Source organism: Echeneis naucrates, chromosome 21 (assembly GCF_900963305.1).
Source record: "Echeneis naucrates chromosome 21, fEcheNa1.1, whole genome shotgun sequence".
Lineage (NCBI taxonomy): Eukaryota > Metazoa > Chordata > Actinopteri > Carangiformes > Echeneidae > Echeneis > Echeneis naucrates.
In genome coordinates this window covers 1,740,979-1,763,052 of record NC_042531.1, presented here as the reverse complement: position 1 = coordinate 1,763,052, position 22,074 = coordinate 1,740,979, and the positions used below count along the sequence as shown (strand labels likewise).

General features: G+C 42.9%; 2 protein-coding genes across 9 annotated transcripts; one reads left to right on the top strand and one right to left on the bottom strand.

Moving 5' to 3' along the window:
* Positions 1–1,133: 1,133 nt before the first annotated feature.
* On the bottom strand, positions 1,134–12,514 carry sf3b1 (splicing factor 3b, subunit 1). 8 transcript variants are annotated; one of them, XM_029530246.1, is made up of 24 exons: positions 12,455–12,482; positions 11,381–11,553; positions 10,885–10,986; positions 10,660–10,774; positions 8,255–8,334; positions 7,952–8,137; positions 7,294–7,756; positions 7,076–7,197; positions 6,790–6,987; positions 6,591–6,692; positions 6,242–6,421; positions 6,078–6,164; positions 5,524–5,794; positions 5,119–5,264; positions 4,720–4,866; positions 4,250–4,375; positions 3,906–4,127; positions 3,639–3,821; positions 3,432–3,543; positions 3,203–3,323; positions 2,969–3,100; positions 2,531–2,803; positions 2,163–2,379; positions 1,134–1,738 (listed from the first exon to the last, which is right to left on the bottom strand). In XM_029530246.1, the coding sequence occupies exons 1-24, from the start codon at positions 12,480–12,482 to the stop codon at positions 1,580–1,582; spliced, it is 3,945 nt and encodes a 1,314-aa protein (XP_029386106.1). In that variant the 3' UTR covers positions 1,134–1,579. The 8 variants fall into 8 exon arrangements, 4 of the variants coding, with proteins under 4 accessions (XP_029386106.1, XP_029386108.1, XP_029386107.1 ...); XM_029530247.1 differs by having other exon boundaries at positions 1,580–1,738; positions 7,294–7,742; positions 7,962–8,137; XM_029530248.1 differs by lacking the exons at positions 10,660–10,774; positions 10,885–10,986; positions 11,381–11,553; positions 12,455–12,482 and adding an exon at positions 8,689–10,570.
* A 1,252-nt stretch (positions 12,515–13,766) lies between these two features.
* coq10b (coenzyme Q10B) lies at positions 13,767–21,686 on the top strand. Its single transcript, XM_029492965.1, has 5 exons — positions 13,767–13,895; positions 16,480–16,635; positions 17,925–18,117; positions 18,473–18,574; positions 18,682–21,686. Exons 1-5 carry the CDS (start codon positions 13,807–13,809, stop codon positions 18,847–18,849), a joined length of 708 nt encoding a protein of 235 aa, XP_029348825.1. The 5' UTR covers positions 13,767–13,806; the 3' UTR covers positions 18,850–21,686.
* Positions 21,687–22,074: the final 388 nt, after the last annotated feature.

The following is a 22,074-nucleotide window of genomic DNA, read 5'->3' as shown; positions in this document are numbered from 1 at the left end:
ATTTACATAAAAACACGAACCATCCAGAATCAGGACGATATTCTCGGCTGATGTGGGTTAGAGGAGGATTAGCTCTGATTTAAAGGACACTTCTGCACTTTTTCTCCATCTGCCTCTTTCTTTGACAAAAATTCACTGATTTGGCTTCACTTTAATAAAATGAGCTACTTAAAATGCTGCCAACACACTGTAGCATGAGAATATATATGAATATATAATATATATATTCATTTGATATTATATTATATAAGACATGATAAAATGCTGCTCTGTGGATTATGAATATTACAGTCATTGCAGGCGTGTGTCTTTCCTTGTAATAAAGTGTTTTTACTGCTTGGTGTTGGTACTTTTCCACACACAACAGACCCACTGCCTTCCTCCTCCAGTGTCAGATCCAGAGCCTGATGGCGTCTGCCGGGGAATCTGGGTCAGAGCAGCTGAATGGATGAGGAGGAAGAGTGGGGGGAGGTTTGGTTTTTCTCTTTTTGTCACTATTTTACATTGTGTGGTTATGTGGATTTTGTGCTGTTTTTTATTTTTAGTGATTAATTCCCCGGCCATATGATGCAGACGGAGGCCATAACTTCAAGGATTAAATAGGGAGTGTTTAAAATTTAACTGCTGGGTTGCAGAACTAAAAACGGACCCAGTGAAACTCCGCTGCCTCCATTATGTCAGGATGAGTTCACCCTCAGCCCGACCACCAGCAGCTTAGGCAGTCAGTCCTGACGGAAACTCCATCAGACTGGATGGGAAGAGTCCCACAGACGCTCTAAGGGGTTAAAGTTCTGTCCTGAAACCACCTCAGCGTCCAAGCAGGCAGTTTATTTATACTGCACTTCTCTCAGACAAGTCAGAAAGTGCTTCAGTCAACAGGATGAAATCTAATGAAACAGAAAAAATATTAAATGTGGAATAAAAGCAGTTTTATTCCAGAGCTGGGCTCTGAAAGTGAGGACTGAAAACTTTAAAATGGATTCAGCAACAAAACTTTCTTGGACGTTCCCTTTAAATGTCCCCTAAAGGAGGACGATAAATGTGACTGTGCTCTTCAGCTTTAGAGTATCTGTCACACACAAACATCAATTAGACAAAGCAGGGAAAAAAAAAAAGAAAAAGACAACAGCAGCCACATTTTATACACAAACATTTTATTTGGTTAAATAAAGCAATCTAATCAGAACAGAGGAGGTGTGAAACATGGAGAGGGTGAATACAGTCGATTCAGGAGCATATCAATACACAAGAAACAAAAAAGTCTTAAAAACATTGTCATGACTGCGCTGCATTCCTCTACCAAGGCTCATCAGAACCTGACCATTCTTTACAGAGAACACAAAAAAATGAAAAAATTATTTAAAAAAAAAAAAATTACATACAGACTCCACAATGCTCCTGCTTTTATTTCCCCTAATTTCACACACTCACTTTCAATCCAGGATCAATAAGTGAGCATGTGAACAGGAACTGCTGAAATAAAAAAAACACTCAGTGCTAAACTGAGAGAGAGAGGGGGAGATGACAGAGGAGGGTGGATGTCGAGCGACGAAGGATTAAAGAGATCACAGATTTGTATTTACAAGACATACTCCAGCTCGTAGCGGACGTAAATGTTTTTCTCGTCGTTGTAGACCTGCGGGTAGTGAGCGATCAGGGCGTCCTGGGAGCCGATGTAGATGGAGTTGTAGATCTTCCAGTAGACGTCTCTCACCTTTCTGGCCGGATGGAACAAACCCTGGAGACAAAATAAAAACGACAAACTTAATACACAAGAACATAAACAACAGGGCCCTACTCTGAAAGCTCTGCGGTTGAGTTTGAATCTCAAATTTGGTTCAGAAAACAACTGAAACTATTAGATAGGCATCAAAATAAACCAAAAATAATACGTTATTTGATGTTTTTACTCAGAACTGTTTAACCTCAGCACTCTTAGATCAGCAGGAGATAGTTCTGTTTAATCTTTAATCCCAATTTGTTCCATTTCAGTTCACATGGACTTGTGTTCCACTCCAACATTATATGTGATAATTCTGAGATTTGATGAAACATGTTGGGTGATTTAAGGGCGGAAAATATCTGAGTAATTTCTCAGCACTGGAAGTTTTGGACTGTCAAAAAAAAAAAAAAGAAAAGAAGATGGCGCTGTCGGTGCTCACCTGTAAGCAGTACTGCAGCATGCGGCAGGGTCCGATCGCCACCCTCAGGCCCTCCAGAGCGCCCATGACTGCCTGGATCACGTGAGGGGACGTCTCAAACACGTTGGGCCACACATAGTTGAGCAGGTGGTTGAGCGAGTCTTCGCAGCCGAAGCCGTAGACGCCCAGAGACATGTGCTGGACTACAGCGCTGGCCGTCTGTCGGTGGACCAGGTCTCTGCAGGGTGACAGGAGCAAAAGGTCAGGACTACTGCAGGACCATTTTAGTTTGTGGCACTTTATGCAGAGATGTGATTCTATTTATGAGTTTGAACTGAAACACCCATCAACACAACGCAATAAAAGCGACCTCCGACTTGTATCCTCACCTGTCCATGAGTGCGTCCTCCAGCAGCGGTGTGACGGCGTAGATGTAGTCTTTGCCCATTTCTCCGATGTACTCGAACAGGAAGGAGAGGGACTTCAGCACACCGTTCTGCACGTTGAGCTCGGGCACGCGGTATTCGTTCATGAGCGCCGGCAGCACCGTGAACGGCGAACATGTCTCAGCGACGATGGCGATGGCGACAGTCGTGCAGACTCTGTTCTGACGCTCCTGGACCTTCAGGTTGTTGAGCAGAGTGGCCAACACGTCGTGGGGTCTGAAGGTTAGGAAGGTCGGTTGGAGGACACAGATCATTTAAAACTTCACCCCACAAACTTCCAATTTTAAATTTTGTCATGTTTGAAAACTCGACAAGTTTCATGTCTGCGCTTTCAGCTGCAGCTTAACAATGTTGAGCCGAAATGCGACCGACTGCACTCACCCGATGGCTTTGGCGATATAACCAAACGTGTTGACGGTGGCTCTGCGAATCGCCTTCTTATGAGCTTTGAGCAGCTCCAGCAGTTCGAAGCAGATCCTCATCCACTCCCTGGCTGACACGTATTCAGCACCCCTGCAAAACACACGAGAAGGAAGAGGAGAAGTTCAGGATGAAGGTCTGAGACTCTCAAATGACGTTGCCATTATTAACAGGATGAGAACTTAAGGGACTCACCTGTCGGCGATCCTGCCCACCAAGTCGATGCAGTTTTCCTGCACCTTCTCGTGTCTGTTCTTCAGGATGGGAGTCAGACGAGGAAGCAGGTCTTTGATTGGTGGGGTCATCTTGTGCATACCTGCAGCGAGGGAGAGAAAAATGAGATATTCAGACTTTTGCTTTTCTAAAATTTGAACCATTAAAACAAGCTGATGATTGTAGAAGTTGATGCAGCGAGGTCACGTACCAATAACGTTTACAATGGCCTTCAGCGCTCCCAGGATGCTACCCAACACCTCAGGGTACTCCTCTCCCAGGTACTCATACAGCACCACACCCAAGTGACCCATCAGCTTTTCCTGCAGCGACAGACGAGGAATGAGCGCATTTATTAAAAAAATAAATAAAAAATCTACTTTTCAAATCTACGTGTGGTTAACACTTCATGATGTACCTCCTGACAGGTCTTCATGACCACAGCTGTGCGGGAAATCAGGTCAGCAGCCTGCTGACGCACTTTGGCCGATTTGTTGTTCAGACGCCACAGCACAGTACCACAGATCTGAGGCAGGTAGGGCTTCACGCGCTTCCCGAGGGCGTTCACCACCGTGCCGAATCCGTTCAGCATCACAGAGTCCTGGAGGGAAAATAAATGAATCAATATAAACAGAAAAAGGATTCCGTAAAGATGTGGTGATAACAGTCCGTGCTTGGTGCTCACCTCTGTGGTCTGCTCCTGGAAGGCGTAGAGGATACCATCGATGAGCTGCTCCTCCAGCTTGTGGTCGATGTCGGCGGCACCCAGGTTGCCCATGATTTTTTCAATGGTCTCCATCACCATCTTTCTGTACTGCTCAGCCTCGTCTTTCAGGTCATCAACGATACGAGAAATGATCTCTGCTGCTCCAACTTTGTTGGCCAACTCCACCGTGGTGTCCACCAACTGTGGGAGGAGAAAGACACTTTAGAAAAAAGTCATCACAAAACATTCACCAAGTTAAAACTGGGCTCATGTTTAGTGCTTCAGGTTCTAGTCAGATTGAACATGAACTTGTGTTAGCTGACCTGTCTGTAGTTACGCCTGTCGAGAGCCATCCTGTGCTGCCAAAAGTGCTTGAAGAAGGGAGGCAGGATCTCAGTCTTGATGTAGTTGGCCTCCACACCATCAGTTCCACAACACTGCTTCACCACCTACCACACAAAAAAAGGACAGAAAGAAGATCAGAGGAGGAGTGAACGTGGAAGTCCGCATTTCAGTGTGCGATTGCTTCTAGCATTGTCTTAAACTGGCAATGTAGTAGGATTGTAAAGTTCAGCATCTGCAGTTTCACACGACACGGCATTGTAAATGTGACCAACGGGTGCAGGGTGAGAACGGAGAGGACACAGAAATCCACTCTGTTAGCTCTCATGCTGGAGTTACTGTAGCGAACTACTAGCCCTGACGCAGCCATGTGGTGGCTGAACAGGCGAGAATGAGTCGCAGGACGTTACGAGAATGCAATAACATTAATCCTCCGTCCCATCGCTCTTACCTTGAGCACAATCTTTTTCATCTCCTCATCAGGGGACTGGAACTCTCTGATCAGGATCAGCATCACCTCCCTGGTGTAATAGTTTGCATACTCAGCATCCATCAGTGGGATCAGGTAACCGATAGCTTTGAGGAAAGCAGCTAGACCCTGGTGACAAAAGGGGAGATAGACTGTAAACACAAATTTTTCCTCACTGGTTGTTGATCATAACTATGAATGCATTTGTCTGTTGCTCCCAGCAGAGTATGAAAGGTCTTTCACCCGACCTCTACTGACAGCAACAGCCCCTTCGAGGAGACACTATAGCAAGCAAATATTCACACTGAAGCCACATGGAGGCTGAGTGCTGGGTGTGGATCTTGCAGTGGGCTGAAGTTAAAGAGAATGGAAGTTTATTACCTTTCCTCTGTGCTGCCTGATACCCTTCCAGAGAGGCTTGAGGACTGAGTCAAAGGACTCAATACCGTATGGTGTAGCAGCTTCAGCAAGAGCAGCTATAGCCAAGGCACTGATGGTCCTCACCTTCTGCTGCTCATCCACCAGCCCTGTGGTGAGAAAAATCAAGAGTCTGAACATATATAATTATATCTATATTACTTTGACTAATTCATTATTCCCAACATTTTAGAGTTAAGGAAAAAAGACTCAAATTAATAAGACATTAAATATACAAAAAATGTAATTAACTGGAAGTAAAACAATTTGGGGATCAGTCAAAAGTGTGACAACACCGACAATACTGCTATCAATGCATTTGATGCTGTAGGGAAGGTTTTCATTTAGTAATGCAAAGCTTTGACCCACCGTGTTCAATGATCTCCACCAAGCTGCGAAGGTGGGGCAGGATGGCGCAGCCCATCAGGATGGCAATCTGCTGCACAATCTTGATGCCTGTGTGTCGGGCCTGCCAGGACTTCTTACTTTTGCACACAGCTTTAAGGAAGGGCAGAAGAGAGGGAATACCGAGGGCAGAGGCCACCACGGCAAAGGCTCGGGCTGTGGTGTTTCTGACGTACTCGTCCATGTTGTCGATATCAGGTCGCATCGTGGAGATCATCGTGGCCAAACCGGCAGCCTGGAGGAAAACAAAGGTCACATACATTGGAAACCATAAATAATACTTTATTTTAACGGTTTATCGGAGCGACACCCGTTTTTAAAATTCAAAATTGTGATTGTAACCAACGGGTGCAGGTTGAGAACAGACAAGGAACAAACGTCGAGTCTGCTGGTTCTCATGTTGGTGTTCTTTTAGCGAACGTCTAGCCCTGATCTGACCACAGATTGGCCATACAGGCGAGAATGGCTCGCAGTGTGCCTCATTCATTAACTTCACTACAAAAACGGCTCCTGCTTACCTTTGCCAAATTAGAGATGATTTCTCTGCCTTCCACTCTGGCATAGTAGTCCTCATCAATCAGCAGCGGCTCAATCACGACCAGAATCTGGACACAGAAATGTCAGTCTCAGGTTTCTCACACTCAATCTGCTAACAGCACACACACTATGAACTGGGATTAACCTTGTGCACGTATGGTCGAACCAAATCGTCCAGTTTGTAGAGAATGCGGTCAATGACTTTAACCAGCAGGTGGCGCTCCTGGTCCTCCAGTGTGGGCGACATGAGCAGCGGGAGGATCTGGTTGAAGAGAGGACCTGCTCCAAATTCACGAGCCTTGTCTGTGATCTGACGCAGAGCAGCCTAAAAGGAGAGAATCAGTCAGTCAATCAGGTGAATTCTGTTTGCTGCTACGATGGTCTACACGCTGCCCTCCACTGAGAGCAGCACACTGGGTGTGGATCCTGCAGAGTTGCAGTTTATGTGGATTTTTTTCTTTTTTTAATTGAGGGAATTGAAAACAGTGACCAACCTTCCTCATTGGTGGTGTTCCATTTTTAATTTTCAGCAACAGCTTCATGATCTTCCTCTCCTTCTGCTCCTCTGGGCTCAGCGTGGACTCATCTACCTCCACCTAACACAAACACACAGAGGTTTACACATCTGACCTGTAAGAGGTCGAAGAGCCGGCTCTTGCTTTACGGTGTTATGAGCACAAATGTGTTGCTCACCAGCAGCTTGTCAAAATACTGGATATCATCTGGTTTGAGGAAGGGGAGGTTTCCTGAGGGCTGGTCATTCATCTGCTTTGTGGTGCGGTCTTCCGCCTGCATGTGGAAACCTGTCATGCCTCCGATTGGAGTTGGTGTGGCGGCCAGCTTACGGGCTGGAGTACGGATTGGCACGTAACCTGCCGGTGGAGGCAAGACCTGTGGAGGAAAAGTATAAACTGTCAGTATTGTGACAGTTCCCATTTAGTAATACTTTTTTAACTGGAGAACTAAACAAAGGAAGGACCTTGTATCCCTCTGGAAACATAGCATCAAGCTCCTCGTCTGTGAGAGGACGGTTTCTTTCATCGATTTCCCTCTCCCACCTCCATGCCTGCAGCTGCTCTGGAGTCATGCTCATCAGGTGACCTGAAGAAGACGGAGGGAAACAGATTTAGTTACTTCAATGTGATAAACTTAGCTGACTCCCACAAACAACAGAGACAATAGTTACAGCTTGTTTACCTGGAGTTGGGGTGGCCATGTTCATAGCTGGTGTTCCTATGGGAGTCTTTCCTGGAGTTAGCAGCGGTGTTGAAGATCCCATCTGGCTGGCAGGTGTTTCATCCCACCGAGACTTCCTTTTACTTGCCCCTGGGGTTGGAGTCTCACCCACTGACTCGTCTCCTCGGTCTGTGCGTGGGGTTTCAGCCCAGCCGCTGCCGTGTCCTGGAGTTTCCCTCTCCGTCTTTGGGGTTTCATCCCAGCGGTTCTTGCGCACACTTCCAGTAGCTCCACCGTGACCAGGGGTGGCATGTCCGGGAGTGTCCCTGCCGGGGGTGGCAGCGCCTGCAGGTGTGTGACTAGGAGTTGGGTCCCACATGCGGGTACTGGGAGTGGCTCCCGGGGTCTCGCTGCCTTTAGGGCGACCAGGGGTTTCGTCCCATCGGCTGTTTGAGGGTGTGTGTGCAGGGGTATGTCCGGGAGTCTACAAGGGACCAGAACAAAAGATGAGATAGAAGCAGGTGGAGCCTTTTACATCCGGCAGGCTAGACTACTGTAATCCTGTCCCATCTGGCAATGACATTATCAACCAGCTCCACTTTGCTGTTTTGTATCATGTTACACAATAAGAACATAAACCATCCATCAAGCAGGGAGACGCCAAGATTGGAGTGCTCACCTCAGCAGATGTGTCAGCCTGGTCCCAGCTGGACATCTTTTTGGGTGTAGCATTGGAGGGGGTTTGGTCAGCTGTCTGGTCCCAGCGACGCTTACGTTTTGTGGCTGCTTGGGATGCAGCGGACCCGTTGACAGCTTTCAGGTCCCCCGATTTGGCCTTCTCTGCCAGCTGCAGACGGATCTCTCTCTAAAATAAGCAGATGTCAGGATGAATGATACAGGACTATAGACCAACACCCAAAAGCACCATCTGAATGTTTTAGTATTTATGAGTTTGTGAAAGGAAAAGAGGGCAGCGGGTTACCTCCTCTTTCGACAAGTTCTGCTCTAACATGACGTCCACATATGACCTGACCTGCAGCTTGGGGTCCGGTGTTTTGCCCCCTGCGCGAAAGAGCACGAATAAGAACAAAGGACACTCATCAGTACACACTCCAGGGACCCAAGTGATTATAAACACAGCAAACATACATACGCAGCCAGCTAACCCTCACTCTTTACCAACAGATTAACTTATGTTCCTGTTTTTCTTAAACAGCTGAGTCACAAAACAAAGTCATACTGAATTACATACAAATATACATTTGCCTTTCTTACATACAGTCATAGCAGTCTAGTGAAAAACAAGCAGATACATAGAGAGAAGAGCTGTGGTTGTGTTGTTTTCTTTAAGTGGATTAAGATGTTATAGCCATCACTGATGCAGGGGTCCTGGGCTGTGCTCTTCAGAATACGTACACTTTCAGTGCCAAGGGTCCTTCTGCAGTCAGACTTCAACCGGCAGAAAAGAAGCCTAGAAAATTTCTCTTTACCATTAGTAACACTTTGGAAAAGGGTTTGAACTCACACACAACAGTATACCACCTGTGTTGCATTTATTTACGGCACTCAAAAAGAGAAAAACAAAAACAAAGCATCTTCTTGGGGCCCCATAACCTCAAAACTATGAAAAAACTCAAGTGAAACCTTGTGGTCCAGATTTGAAATTATTTATACTATCAAATTAAAAATGAAGTCAAGATTTTGAAGTTACATCTTTGACATTACCACAATGCAATCAAAAATAGAAGAATCTCCTTTTGCATTCAAATTTAAAAATTAGGGAAAAGATTAACGATAAGCCCAACTCTCAGAAGTATGACCATACAGTGCCACAGAGACTTATCAGTACTAGCTGTTATATAATCGGCAATCATTTAGATCTTGACTTCCTTTTCAGCACAAATTTCACTGATAAAACAATGTGAGTATTTATAGTCAAATATCCGGGCAGTGATTTTCCACGATGAAAGATTGTATCTAAATTTTGAGGAAATTGATAAGCCAATTAGCAAAAAAAAAAAAAAAAAAAAAAACAGGCACTCGGGATGTTTAGGTTTGTTGTAGCTTGGCTGCATCTGATCCCCCCTCACAGGCCCCAAACAAGCAGCCAGTGGCTCCCTGACAAAACTGACAAGTTCACAGTTCTCTGTTCCCCATAACCTACACAGGATGAGTTGCTGCACCTTTAACAGAGTGCAGTACAGGACTGGCAAAGCAGTACTGCTGTAGGAGAGAAATTAAGGACAGTTAGTATGGGCCTGTGGTATTGTGGTACACAATTTTCTTGATAACATATTTCTATTTTACAGAGGGAGTTGTAAAATAAAAATATATTTACACAACAACTTTGTACAAAGAGCTCTCTCTACATGCAGGCTTCAAATTAGCCCTACCTAAAACACCAACCCTGAGACATTCAGGCCGTTGAACCTCATATTGTCAGGGGAAGTTAAGACCGATAACTAGCTGGCTTATTATTATGATTTTATGTTTTACGCAAAATATCTTGTGCTCCTAAACCTGTAATGCCATTTCCTGGTAGAGCTTCTTCGTTAGCTAAAACGATTCAATTGAGGATAAGCTACATAAAGTCAACCTCAATAAGCTTAGCAGTAAAGTATAACTAGCTTATTATGTGGCGAGCTGGTTCAGTTAAAAGACAGTTCAGTTGTATTCTAGGTGGTTATCGCTCTCCCCTGTCTGCTCTGGGATCTAAAGCTCAGTCTATCAGCGAGCAGGTCATTGTTTGGAATCAGCTGATGTGCTGTGCGCAGTATAGCAGGTGCCTCAAACTTCCTTATTCTCCTACGCTACCAAAAGAGGAAACTGCACTTACTCATAGGCTAGGCTGACACTAGCATGGGATTGTTAACCCTTCGACCCACACACAACCCATCTGGCAACCCATGTTTGTTAGGTGAATTCCTCTTTTTGAACACCTAACCACCCATCCCACTGAAAATCATGGTAACCCTACAGTGGGTTTAACATTAAATGCACACATTATGGGAAAAACTTTAATTATGCACATTAAGACATGACAATAATATTTTCTAAACTGATATACCAAAGAAGAAACTATGAGCCCATACACACTGATTTGTTGCAAAGTTGGATATTGCTGTAAATGATGATCATATAACAGGAAGAAAGGGTAATAAGACCAAAAAAAATAAATAAATACATTTTGGACCACAAAGGATTGACCACAGGGAAGGCAACAAGTCTGGGAAGCAAGCTATTGCATTGTGGTCGAAGGGTTGAACAGATAATACTATGGATGTAAAACCATTGGCAGTCAGTGGGGGGGGGGTCACAAAAAAGTGAAGCCCAACATGGGGGAGGAAATGGGGAAGATATAGAAAAACAAAAAATAGCAAAATTTACCGTCTGCAAAAGGGTCAAGACGCTCAGGAGAGATGATCATCTGTCTGCGCCGGGCTTTGTATTCATCTTCTCGCTCTGCGATCTTCTGTGGACGATGTTCTGCAAATGGGTCGTACTGCAAAGACAAGATGATGCATCAAGTATGAGTGTATGCCCTGTTTCAAGTTGCTCCTGGTGCATAAAAACTACTAACTGATTACAAAAAGGCAATAAATGAACACATACTTGCTCATCTGACTGTGGAATGGCATTGAGTATTGCCACTGGTGCATGGTACCCTGGCTTCTTTTGTCCCAACAAACTTGTTGATGTGTCATCTTCATCATCCTGAGGAAAGAAAGAGAAACAAGAGTCTAGTCAAATCTCACCAAAGTGGCAAGACTCTTCTAGCTCTTTTGCAATAGGCAAGGAGGAGCATTCAAGCTCCAGCAATAAAACTGTGGAAATGTAAAAGCATTGTTTCAAAAATGTCTTAGACAAAGGAAGAATTGAGTAAAATAACATTTTAAGAATCAACTTGTATAGGCTTGACTTTGAAAGCTTGAAACATTTTATGATGCTATAATGCACCCATTTTTGTCTTCTCAGGCTCTGAATAATTAATAATATTACTGTCAAACAGGCATGTTTACTGAGGGGACCAGAATAACAAACATTCTGCAGTTACCTGAGAAAGGGAAAGTTAAAAATTGATTTACACCACTAGTAGGGAGATACTTACATCCTCCTGTTCATTGGCAGCGATGGAAGTGACATATCCAGCAAAACGACTGTCGCTGCCTCCGTAGATTTCCTGGTCATAAAATCCAGTGGAGACGAGGCCAACTCCCTGCTCTGCTTCCTCCAGCAGGGAGGCCTTCATCCCCTGGATCTCCAGGATCTGGGCCTCGATGTCTAATAAACAAACAAGCAAGCAAACATACATGTGACAAATTGCATAGTTGCCCAAAAATTTGACTCTGCAGGACAAAATAATAATAATAATAATAATAATGATAATATGGCTTTATGGCATTGTACTGGGTTTATGATAATATTGATATTTTACAAGAAGAGCTAAAAAAAATCAAAGTGTGGAAGTATCTTTGTAAATGTTGGATAACACAAACGAACCTGAACTTGCAAAAATTACGCCAACTTTATCTTTTCCTAATGACAAATCTTAAGGGTTATAAGGATGAATTCATTTTCTTCAGCCACATGGACCTAACTGTCTCATAAACACCATATGAAAGCATCGTCTTAGTGTAGCGGCCTTAAAACGGCACACAATCCTTCTTCATTATGGATTTTCTCCGTGGCATTTAAGTGAAGCAGTGAGTGTCCAATTACAGTCCACACTTTGAATGCTTAGAAACTGGAGACCAACTTCAGCACCGTCTGTCCGTTTGGGTAACGTGTGTTGTTAATCGGGTTAGACGTTTGGAGAAGCGCGATGACATTTAAACAGAACAAAAACGTTGAAAACAAACGTACAACTCTATTTATTTATCAATGTCAGTTAGTGCAGTTCGAAGTTACATGTGCACCTACTGAACACTAAAATTGGGATAAATCCCTGCACCGTGTCGGGAGCTAACAGGAGCTAACATGCTAACACCCAGCGCCATTATCTGGATCAGCCGCGTTGTGTCGTAACAAGGCCCGAAGCCTGTCGCGTTCAAAATCGGCTAATTTATCCATCAGTGCCAGCTCCTCACGCATCAGTATTTACAGGAGGAGTTAACAACATGCACTGCTGATAATTAGTAACGCGAAAATTAAGCTGTTAGTATTTTTTTTGCAAATAACTCACCTTCGTGTGTTTTGGCGATCTTCGCCATTTTGGTGTTGGTTGTCGGAGACTGGAACCGGAAGTGCGTTATTCAAGACTTCCGCCTCTGTCCTCCTGCGCTCAGATCAGTTTCCAAATGTCCGGTTAAAAATAACTAACAAAATAATAAGACATTAATAACTAATGCCTTCGTGTTTTCTGAGTATTCAAATACTGAACTGCGAAAAAAACAATGGTTTTCATAAATATACCAAAATCTAGAAGTATCATCGAAGTATACTTAAAACTTTTAAAATAAAAGTCTAAATTATGTAAGAGATTAAAGGTTGTCAGCGTTTTACCACATACTTTATTTATTTGTTTTTTTTTACACTCGATATATATTCTAACTATATTCTTCTAACTCTAACTACGTATATGACTAAAGTGAGTGAAACAAGCCAAATTTATCCGTAAGGTTTAATGATGTATTTATGATTCTCATTCAATTCACAAGAGGAATTAAAATAATATTACTTCATGTTAACTACCAAAATAATTCATAAAGTTACTGTTAGTACTAAATCGTGTTGAAGTTGGTGTCTATGGTTAAATATGCAGTTTGTTTTGTTTTATTTTGTTTTGTGTGTAAGTTGCAGAAGATATTGACTTTGGTGTGTAGGTCTTATATGTGTACAGGTAATCCTTACTCTGATGTAGGGGTAGTTTTAAAAGTCCGGATAAATGGGAGAAATCTAAGTGTCGAACTGTCTTTATTTACCGTCAGCTCAAACTTTTACATTAAATTAAGAAATAACCTGCTTTATTTGAGACAAAGTAGGAGCAGAAACAGATGCAGACATTTGCAACAGATAATAAGGCAGCGACCACCCTGTGAGTGTGTGTTCGTGTGTGTTTGTCTTTGTGTGTCGTTGTGTTAGTTAGTGTGTGTTTTTGTCTCTTTGTACGTGTTTCTGTGCGTCTTAGTGTGTGTGTGATAGTGTGTGTGTCTCTGTGTTAGTGTTTGTTAATGTGTGTGTCTGTGTGTGTTTCTTTGCGTCTTAGTGTGTGTGTTTCTGTGTTAGTGTTTGTTAGTGTGTGTGTGTTTAACCTCTCACAGTGTGTAAAGGTTATCCGGTTCGGCTTGAGCCAATGTCTCGTGACATTCTTGCGCGGGCACGTTACAGTGCACGCGCCGCAACCATACGTCACAAAAGCCCTCCCAAGGAGCGGCAAAAACCGTCCAATGGGGAACGCTCGGTGGGAACGTGCGGACCAATGGAAAGCCGGATCTCCGAAAAGAGGGCGTGTTTTTAGGTAAGACGAAGGGGCGGGGCGAACGCAGCAGGGGCAGATGCCTGTCAGGGCGGCGGAGTGAGCTGCAGACGGGGAAGATGGCGAGAGGTGGCCGGAGCCTGAAGAGGGTGGCTGAGTGTTTGAAACAGTTACCAGTTAACGAGTTACAGACGAGGAGCAACGTCAGGTAAAGTCTGTTTGGTACATATGCGTATACATTTTTAATCCCTTACCTGGGAAGTGAAGGGAACATGGAGGCCGACGGTTGGAACGTTACTTCACTCGGTTAGCTTAAAGCGCAGCTACGTAAACACAATACAAACAATAAACCCGTGTTTTATTCACGAAACAACACGTCTAAACAGAAACACAACAGCCAACCAACGCTGTAACACTTTCAGTCTCCTACAGTGGGCTGATCCAATCATACCTAAGGTATGTAAATGTTGCAGACCAAACGGTCTACTCAGATGATGTGATAAAAGTTAAATATAAAGAAAGTTCTACAAAGAATAATGAGAAAACCTGTGAAGGCCCATGAGTGGAGGCTGCTAATAATAGATAACAGAAAGGAACATAATCTAATTTAATCTAAATTATTTGGTACATGCAGATAAAACTAAAGCCTTTAATACAACGATTCTTTATTAAAACAACTTGTGAAGTTTTTATTGTTCTACATTTAACTGCTGTTTATTCAGCCGTATAATGATTTTGCAGGATTCAGTTTGTCTTATTGTCTAATGCAAGAAATTGCAAAACAATTAAAGTTGGTTGCAAACTATTATTGTATTAGACATTTGATTTGTCCAGTTGTAAATCACCATAAAGCAAAATTTTGAAGTAGACAAGTGTTGACCTCGATCCATTTAGTTATAAATCATAAGTAAATATGGCATCAACAATCTAAAAGTACAGATGCATGATCAAGATGCTTTTGTGTTACAGCTTGTGTAACCTGTTGCAATGCATGGCATCTCCATACATTTTATCTCTTAACTTTTGTTTTGTTATCTATATCTGTCAAATAAAAGCAGTGGAGCAAACCATTAAATTTTCCCTTTGACTTATAAAGAACCAAGTGTATAAAATAACAGAAAAGAGAAGTATTTGCAAAAGCATTGGCTTGTTAAATCTTTGAGAACTTGTAATACTAAGCGTGTAAAGCTCCTAGGATAGTATCATCTTGCAGCTGCAACCTTTTGGGATCAGATGTGCCCACTGTCCTCCTTTTTTCCGAAGTCATATTCCTCAGCTATAACTCAGTACCCTTGCGTGGACTTGTCAGTTTGAGGTCAGTGTCAGCCGTGTCACATTTCAGGTTGCTGTGAACTATCGTTGAAGTGGCCTGCAGGCCAGGAATTTAAAGCATCACTGAATAGTTTTGGTGGGTTTATGTTAATGATATTGATTTTGTCACATCACGTTAAGCGTATACCTCCAGAGCTGCACTCGGCCTCCAAACCATCTCGTGCCAGGGGACATTGAGGCACAGGAGGACAGATCAGTCACTTACAGTGACCCTGCAGGCAACTTTTGTCACAAGCTGGGCGACTGGCTTTAATTTTTTTTTTTTTTTTAAATTCTACAAATGTAACTAGGCAGATTTTCCCATCCAGCATTAGTAGAGTCTGCTGTCTTAGAGTTTTTTGCCATTCTTCTGCTGGATTTTAATCTCAAAAATGAAAGGTGACTGGTTGCCTTATCAGATTGCTGATCAATAGAAAATAGATGTGGATCTATGTTGATAAGTGTAAATTCAGGTTTGGGACTATGAATTTAAAAATAAACTGAGTGTATTACCTTGGGCTGAATTGTGATTATCTGACATTTTACTGAGATAATTGCTACTTGGATTATGTAGAAGCTGAGTGGGTCTCAGGCTGTTTCATTTAGATGTCAGGCAATAAGCAGGTTGAGTCTGTGAGGAGAACTGTGATAATTAATTCATAATAATTTAGCAATCTCCTCCCTCCAGGGCAAACAAAAAGTGCCTGAACAGAAATGCAGGCAGGTGGGAAGTCAACATGGTTGAGCAAGCTCAGGTGATTTAACGGCGGGTTTTCAGGTCTCCGGTGTTAGTTGTAATGTTGGTGCATTTGACCTTGTTAGCTTCTGGTTGATACCTGTTTTATTTGACGAGTGCCTGGCAGGTGCTGCCTGAAGGCCTCCATGGTGTTTGTCCTGTTCTCCCTGAATAAAGGTTTAGTTTCCAGCTTGTTACACTGATCTCAATTTGCAGGTATTATGGACTCATTAGCACGAGGCTCTTTGTGTAGCTGGAGATCATGAGAAAAACTTCCTGACCTCATTAAATAGGTTTGAGTAGCAGCAGCTCACTTTTGCTCGAAGTGTGTCATTTTTAAAGCAGCAGGCAGCCGTGTTTAAAAAAAAAAAAAAAAAAAACAGCAGTAAAGAAAACCAGTGTCCGCTGAGGCCCAGTCTGAGGCTGCCTGTGCAGTTAGTTAGAGAACAGCTGCTGGACATATTGGAGCGTTTTCCTCTGATACTGTTCTGTCTCTGCTTCCCAGCAACGCAGTAAAATAAAAATGAAGTTTTCCAATTAAGTGTCCAAGACTTTGTTTGTGTCTGTTTATTTGGATGCACTTCAGCTACTGTATCACAACAACTTCTGATGTGCTTATGCAGTACAAGAAAAAAAAAATATATATTTTTTTTGATGGTAATTTAAAACTAGACACATTACTCTCAATCAGTGATTCTTAGTTTTCTGACCCTGTTGGTCCTATTGTGGTTTGTTTTGTGTTCAGATATCTGTCATCATGTGGGATCCTGATGACACGACTGCCTCCTGTATGGGCTGGAGGAAAACCAGGGCTCAGCGTCATGATGCCCGCCCGCAGCTTCTTCAACTTGGCTGATTCCTTCTCCAAGAGGAAGGAGTACTCAGAGAGACGCATCATTGGGTGATTCCTTTAAATCTTCGGCTTATTCGATGTGCCTTCAATTAGTGTCATTGTGTCACCCTCACTTCCTTCCTTACATTAATCTGTTTTGTTAAAAAACATCTCTGGTGCTCCTGATCTCAAACTGCCAGTACTGTAACCTGATAAGTTCTTTTGTCATAAAGATATAAATGAACTTCAGAAAGGGAAAAGGAGGTTTTGCTGACTGTAATCATTCCTCCGGTTCATACCAGATATTGAAATATAGCTCTGTATTTCTGGTTCAGTCTTTATTTCTAAAACAAAAAAACAACTCTTCCCGTGTTGTATGAAAAATATTAACATCATATACAGTACAGGCCAAAAGTTTGGACACACTTTCCTATTCATTTGAATGAGAAGGTGTGTCCAAACCTTTGGCCTATACTTTATAAATCATGTTCATGTTTTGAAAATTTGAAACTAAATACTTTGACCATGAACAATCAGGGACAATTTTCCTATAGACTTCAATACAGTCTGACATCTTTTTACAACCAGTGCAGGTTTTAAGGCTCTTCAGCATGACCCACTTTAGTGTCGTGTTGGATTTAAGGTGAGACCTGCATCTCTTTGAGAGTCATTTTCTTTTATATTCTTCCCTGAAAAAAAAAGAAGTAAATGTAAAAGATCCATCCATCTTTAACCGTTATCCTCAGTCGGATCGCAGCAAGGAGCCCCAGACTTCCTTTTCCTCTGGTTTCCTCTGACGCAAATTACACAAAGCAACACATTAAAAGCAGAAATTTTTCACTATATGGGCAGCATGCAAGATGATAAATCCAACAACTGTTGTGTGTTGAAAGGTTGTTAAAGATGTGAGAGAAATGTGTGGCCTTGACATATAACCAGTGCTGCTGCCCTGTCGGAGGCTCACATGTCCGTCTGTGTGACGCACTGAATGTCCTCCTATGTTCCTCTGAGAGGTCATAATCACTAAATCTGTTTATATAAATAGACGCAAGTGGCAGCAGCTATTTTTCCTCAGCTGCAGTGATGCAGTTACACAACAGCAGTGCTAGAGATGCGTTTCATTCAGAATACATTGTCTTTATTTAGCTTATTGCGTTGAGCTTTACTTCCTCGTCTCCTTTCTGACCCTCATTGACTCAGTTCAGACTTTACTGGGTCATGTGTCCTGGACTGTGCCAGTCTTGTATCGTGTTATGTCATTGTTGCTGACCTTCATCTGTTTCTTGACGTGCAGTTCTGCAGGTTTTTATTGGGACTTTGTGAACTCATGGCTCCTCCCTCTATTCGTGACTCCTCAGGTATTCCATGCAGGAGATCTATGACGTGGTGGCCGGCGTGGAAGACTACCGCCACTTTGTTCCCTGGTGCAAGAAGTCTGACGTGGTGTTCAAGCGCGCTGGTTTCTGCAAGGCAAAACTGACTGTGGGCTTTCCTCCTGTGGTGGAGAACTACACCTCTCTGGTCTCTACAGTCCGCCCCCACCTGGTTAAGGTGAGGCTCGGCCTCCGAGCACCACATGGCTGAAACCAGTGACGAATTTCATTCCCTTATCTCAACATTCTCCGACTTTACTATACTTAGTTAATCCATCCGTACACGATATTGATTAAACTTATACTAACAAAACATGATAAAAGTTGTGACCCTGAGCTGGTCAAGCAGAGTAACATGGAGTCAGATGAGTGTGTTCAGTGTTTGATTTCCAAACAAAGAGGAAAGAGAAACAATGGAGGTGAAAACGACAAACATACCAGCCCCATCGAGAAAGAGACAGGTCACACACTGAACTGTGTTGTTGTGTTAATCAGGAGTATCACAGGACTCGTGATATTCTGTGTCTCACCAGGCTTCCTGTTCAGATGGTAAACTGTTCAACCACCTGGAGACGGTTTGGCGCTTCAGTCCTGGTCTCCCGGGTTACCCTCGGACCAGCACTGTGGATTTCTCTGTAAGTAATGTGTGTGCATGAGCGTGTGTGCAGCTGTATGTGCTCTATTTGTCACTGGATCAGACCTCTGACGTGTGGACAACTTTATCTCCACCCACGCTCCCCAGATCTCCTTTGAGTTTCGCTCCCTCCTCCACTCCCAGCTCGCTCACGTCTTCTTCGACGAGGTGGTGAAGCAGATGGTCTCTGCGTTCGAGCGCCGTGCTTCCAAGATATACGGCGCAGAGACAGCCATCCCTCGTGAGCTCATGTTCCACGAGGTCCACCATACGTAGCATCGCACAAAGTCAGGTGCACAGACAAACACGACGCCCAATGCCAACGCAGGAGAGGAGGAGTGAATGTAGACAGAACGTAGAGCTGACCCGTGTTAAGTGAGAACTACAGTGCCTTTTATACAGCAGTGACCAAGTTCAGACTCCTCTTTTACTTCGTTGTGAATCCACCCTGGTGCTAAACATCTCAAACCGCTGTGCCCAGTTTGACTCCGAGTTCACAGGTGAATCAAGGCGTTGGTCATTGGTCAGGCAGATTAGCTACACTCAATCATGAGCCCACTGCTCTTTTACTTCCACTGGTGGCGCAGCTGTAAATGTTTAATTTGAAAAGCTACTGCAGGACAACAGTCAGTGAGTGTTTCTTCCAAAACAAAAAGAAAAAGCCATGACAGACGCCAAGGTGACGTCTACCATTTAGAAAATAGAAGATAAACATTGAAGCAAAAGGAACAAGTTCTTTTTTTGGGGGGTTCAATTATAAATCAAAATTAGAAATTAATTAGCGTCTGAGTTAAAGAAGGCAGATTTGAAGTCGGGGGGGGGCGGTGAAGTTCCTGGATTGGAGACTTAGCATTATCGCTTTTCCAGATACCCAAAGACATCCTGTTTGGGTTCATTGGTGACTCTAAACTGTCCGTAGGTCTGTCTGTCTCTGTCCAGGGAGCCAGCACCCCCAGTGACCTGGAAACGGATATGAGTGATTAGAGAATGGACTGATTGTAGGAGAAGCTGCACAATGGGAAGTTCTCTGTGTGAGACAGTTCACTGGTGGTCCTCCATCACCCCCCCCTCCCCCCAACAGGTCAGGACCGTCATTAATCTCATGTCTGTTACTCAACTGACCCACATGATGTGAGCTTAGAGGAAAACCATTAAACAGGACTCAGCTGTTAGAACCCGACAGAACAAAACTGTCACAAGATTTTTCTCTCAATTCATTGATTGGGATGCTGAAATGTTAACAGGTTGTCAAAAGGCAAGGCATGTCTTCCAACATACAGTATTCTTCCCGGCATCTGACCAAGGCGGAGAAGGAGAGCAAACGTCACATGTCAGATGCTGGAACCAGACAATGATCAAAATTCCTGCAGGTTAATCTTCTGTTCAATTCCATATTGATTGATTGACTAATTGTTGCAGCTTTAGAAAACTCGCTGGGCTTTAAATGGAGAGCTGACCACTCATTGGTCCACTGCTGCCCCACAGACCAAAACAGTTAGTTAATCTGTTACTGTCAACGGAAAACAATTCAACTACTTTGACTTTATAAACAGTTTCTCAAGAAAAAATGCTGGTTCTGGCTGAAATCTGAAGATTGTGGATGAATTGGTTGAAAAAATGAAGACATGGTGGTGCATTATGGGGAAGTTTAACAGGAACATGTCAATGTCAATTAATTAACTGAGAAATTGATGAAAATAATCCGAAGCACGTGGTCATTTTTCTGACCTCACAGCTTCCTGTCGGTGACGAAGTCAAAGAGGGGAGGGTCCAAGTAGTTTTACAACCTTCAGCATGAAAACAAAACGAGCACAAAGCAACAAAAACAATCCGGGTCTCAGCTCAGCTTCAGCTGTTTCAGGATGTTCGGGGTCAACCGAAGTAGAAAACCTCAAACAAAAATTCAGCACAGCTTTGAGAAGAATTCAGGGATGTCAGTGGATGATTCCATCACTTCGATTCTTTTTTATTCAACACTACTTTAAACAGGATAGATTTGTCCTGCCTCGATTTTTATTTCATACTTTTGTCATCGAATGGCACATAAACAGAAGAACAACTGAATATGAATGAAAAAACCTCATTCAAATCACAATAGTTCACATAATTAGTGAACTTAACCTTTCAACATAAATACACGTGCATATGTCAGTATTATGGAATGCACAATGCTCCAGAAGGCGAATGCAACGATTTAGAGATTCACAACAGACACACAGTAGAATATATGACACAAGACTAAAGGTCAGATACTTTGTATAGAGAGGATGTGTTAAGACAGCGGCAGACGTGTGTTAAATGTACTGTACACACACACACACACCTTTCAACAGATGCTGAACTTTTGATTTGGGGGGAGATGTTCAGTTTCTTCATGTTACATATTTGAAGCTCTCGTCATCATTCAGGGAGCGATGCTGGACAAAAGATTTTCTAATGACACAAAGATACGGATGTTTTATTCTCATGTGTGCAATATGAGTGAGTGTCATTTTTAAATGCAGCTAAAGACCCAAAGTGAGTGATTAGAGACAGGCCTGTATTTATCAAACTGAAGGGGCCTATTTATGACAAAAGATTTCTAATTATAGCTTTTTAATGAGAGATTATCATAAATCTGAAAACACTAATAAAATAAAGGTTATTGGTCACCGTAGAGAAAAACTTTAAGACCAGCTGCACAAAGGGAACGTGTGAGAGATGGAATAAGAATAGAAACAGAATGTACATGTGATGTTGGTCCTTTTTTTTTTTTTCTTTTTCTCTTGTGTACACACTATGTGCAATAAGCAACGTTAGAGAAATGACATAAAGAGAATTTATTTCCATGAGAGCAGATAATGAACAACAAAAGTGTTCAGTTTTTCTTCATTTTTCTGCTTCGTCTGACGGATTGTCGTCGGTCTCTGCAGTCACTCTCCATTTTTAAACATGCTCATCGTATCATATTTATTACTCAGTGAAAGTGTAAATATTGGTTTGGGGTCACATAACGAACTCTATAATCTGCTTTTAAAGAAAAGGGGTTTGTGTCATTCTGGACTTTTTGTGTAAATGCTGTGTGGACTGTGAAACGGCGTCAGAAAGATGTACCAACTGTGTGATTTATAAACTATTTTTGTAAAAAAAGACCTGACTGATGTTTGTTTTTCTGTGTGGGGGTGTTCGAGGCATGACCCCCCTTTACTGGACAGAAATAGGCTCATCATGTGAGGGGTAAGAATAAACCTGCAAACAGAACTGTTTGGAAATGTCACAGCAGGGAAGGCTTTTCCTCTGACCTCTGACCTTTGACCTGCCGAACCTCATTCAGTCAAATTAATACAAATTACACTGTTGAGTGATTCTTCTATGAACTGCTGCAGATACAATCCAAACTAAATCTTCTGGTTCAAAAGCCCTTTATTATTCTAGGTCAGCTGAAAGCTTCAACATGTTCAGCCCCTTTGGGAGGAATCACTTTGTATTTCAGAAACAGTCCAGTTCAGACAGGCAGAATTA

What these genes read in the sequence shown, in the direction of transcription:
- sf3b1 (XM_029530246.1), bottom strand. Translation starts at nt 12,482, where the DNA reads ATGGCGAAGATCGCCAAAACACACGAAG. An exon ending in TCATGAAGACCTGTCAGGAG is followed by an intron (nt 3,544 to 3,638) that starts GTACATCATGAA and finishes CTGTCGCTGCAG; the next exon opens with GAAAAGCTGATGGGTCACTT. An exon ending in TGCTGCAGTACTGCTTACAG is followed by an intron (nt 1,739 to 2,162) that starts GTGAGCACCGAC and finishes TTTTGTCTCCAG; the next exon opens with GGTTTGTTCCATCCGGCCAG.
- coq10b (XM_029492965.1), top strand. Translation starts at nt 13,807, where the DNA reads ATGGCGAGAGGTGGCCGGAGCCTGAAGAGGGTGGCTGAGTGTTTGAAA. An exon ending in CAGACGAGGAGCAACGTCAG is followed by an intron (nt 13,896 to 16,479) that starts GTAAAGTCTGTT and finishes TTTTGTGTTCAG; the next exon opens with ATATCTGTCATCATGTGGGA. An exon ending in CCAGCACTGTGGATTTCTCT is followed by an intron (nt 18,575 to 18,681) that starts GTAAGTAATGTG and finishes CACGCTCCCCAG; the next exon opens with ATCTCCTTTGAGTTTCGCTC.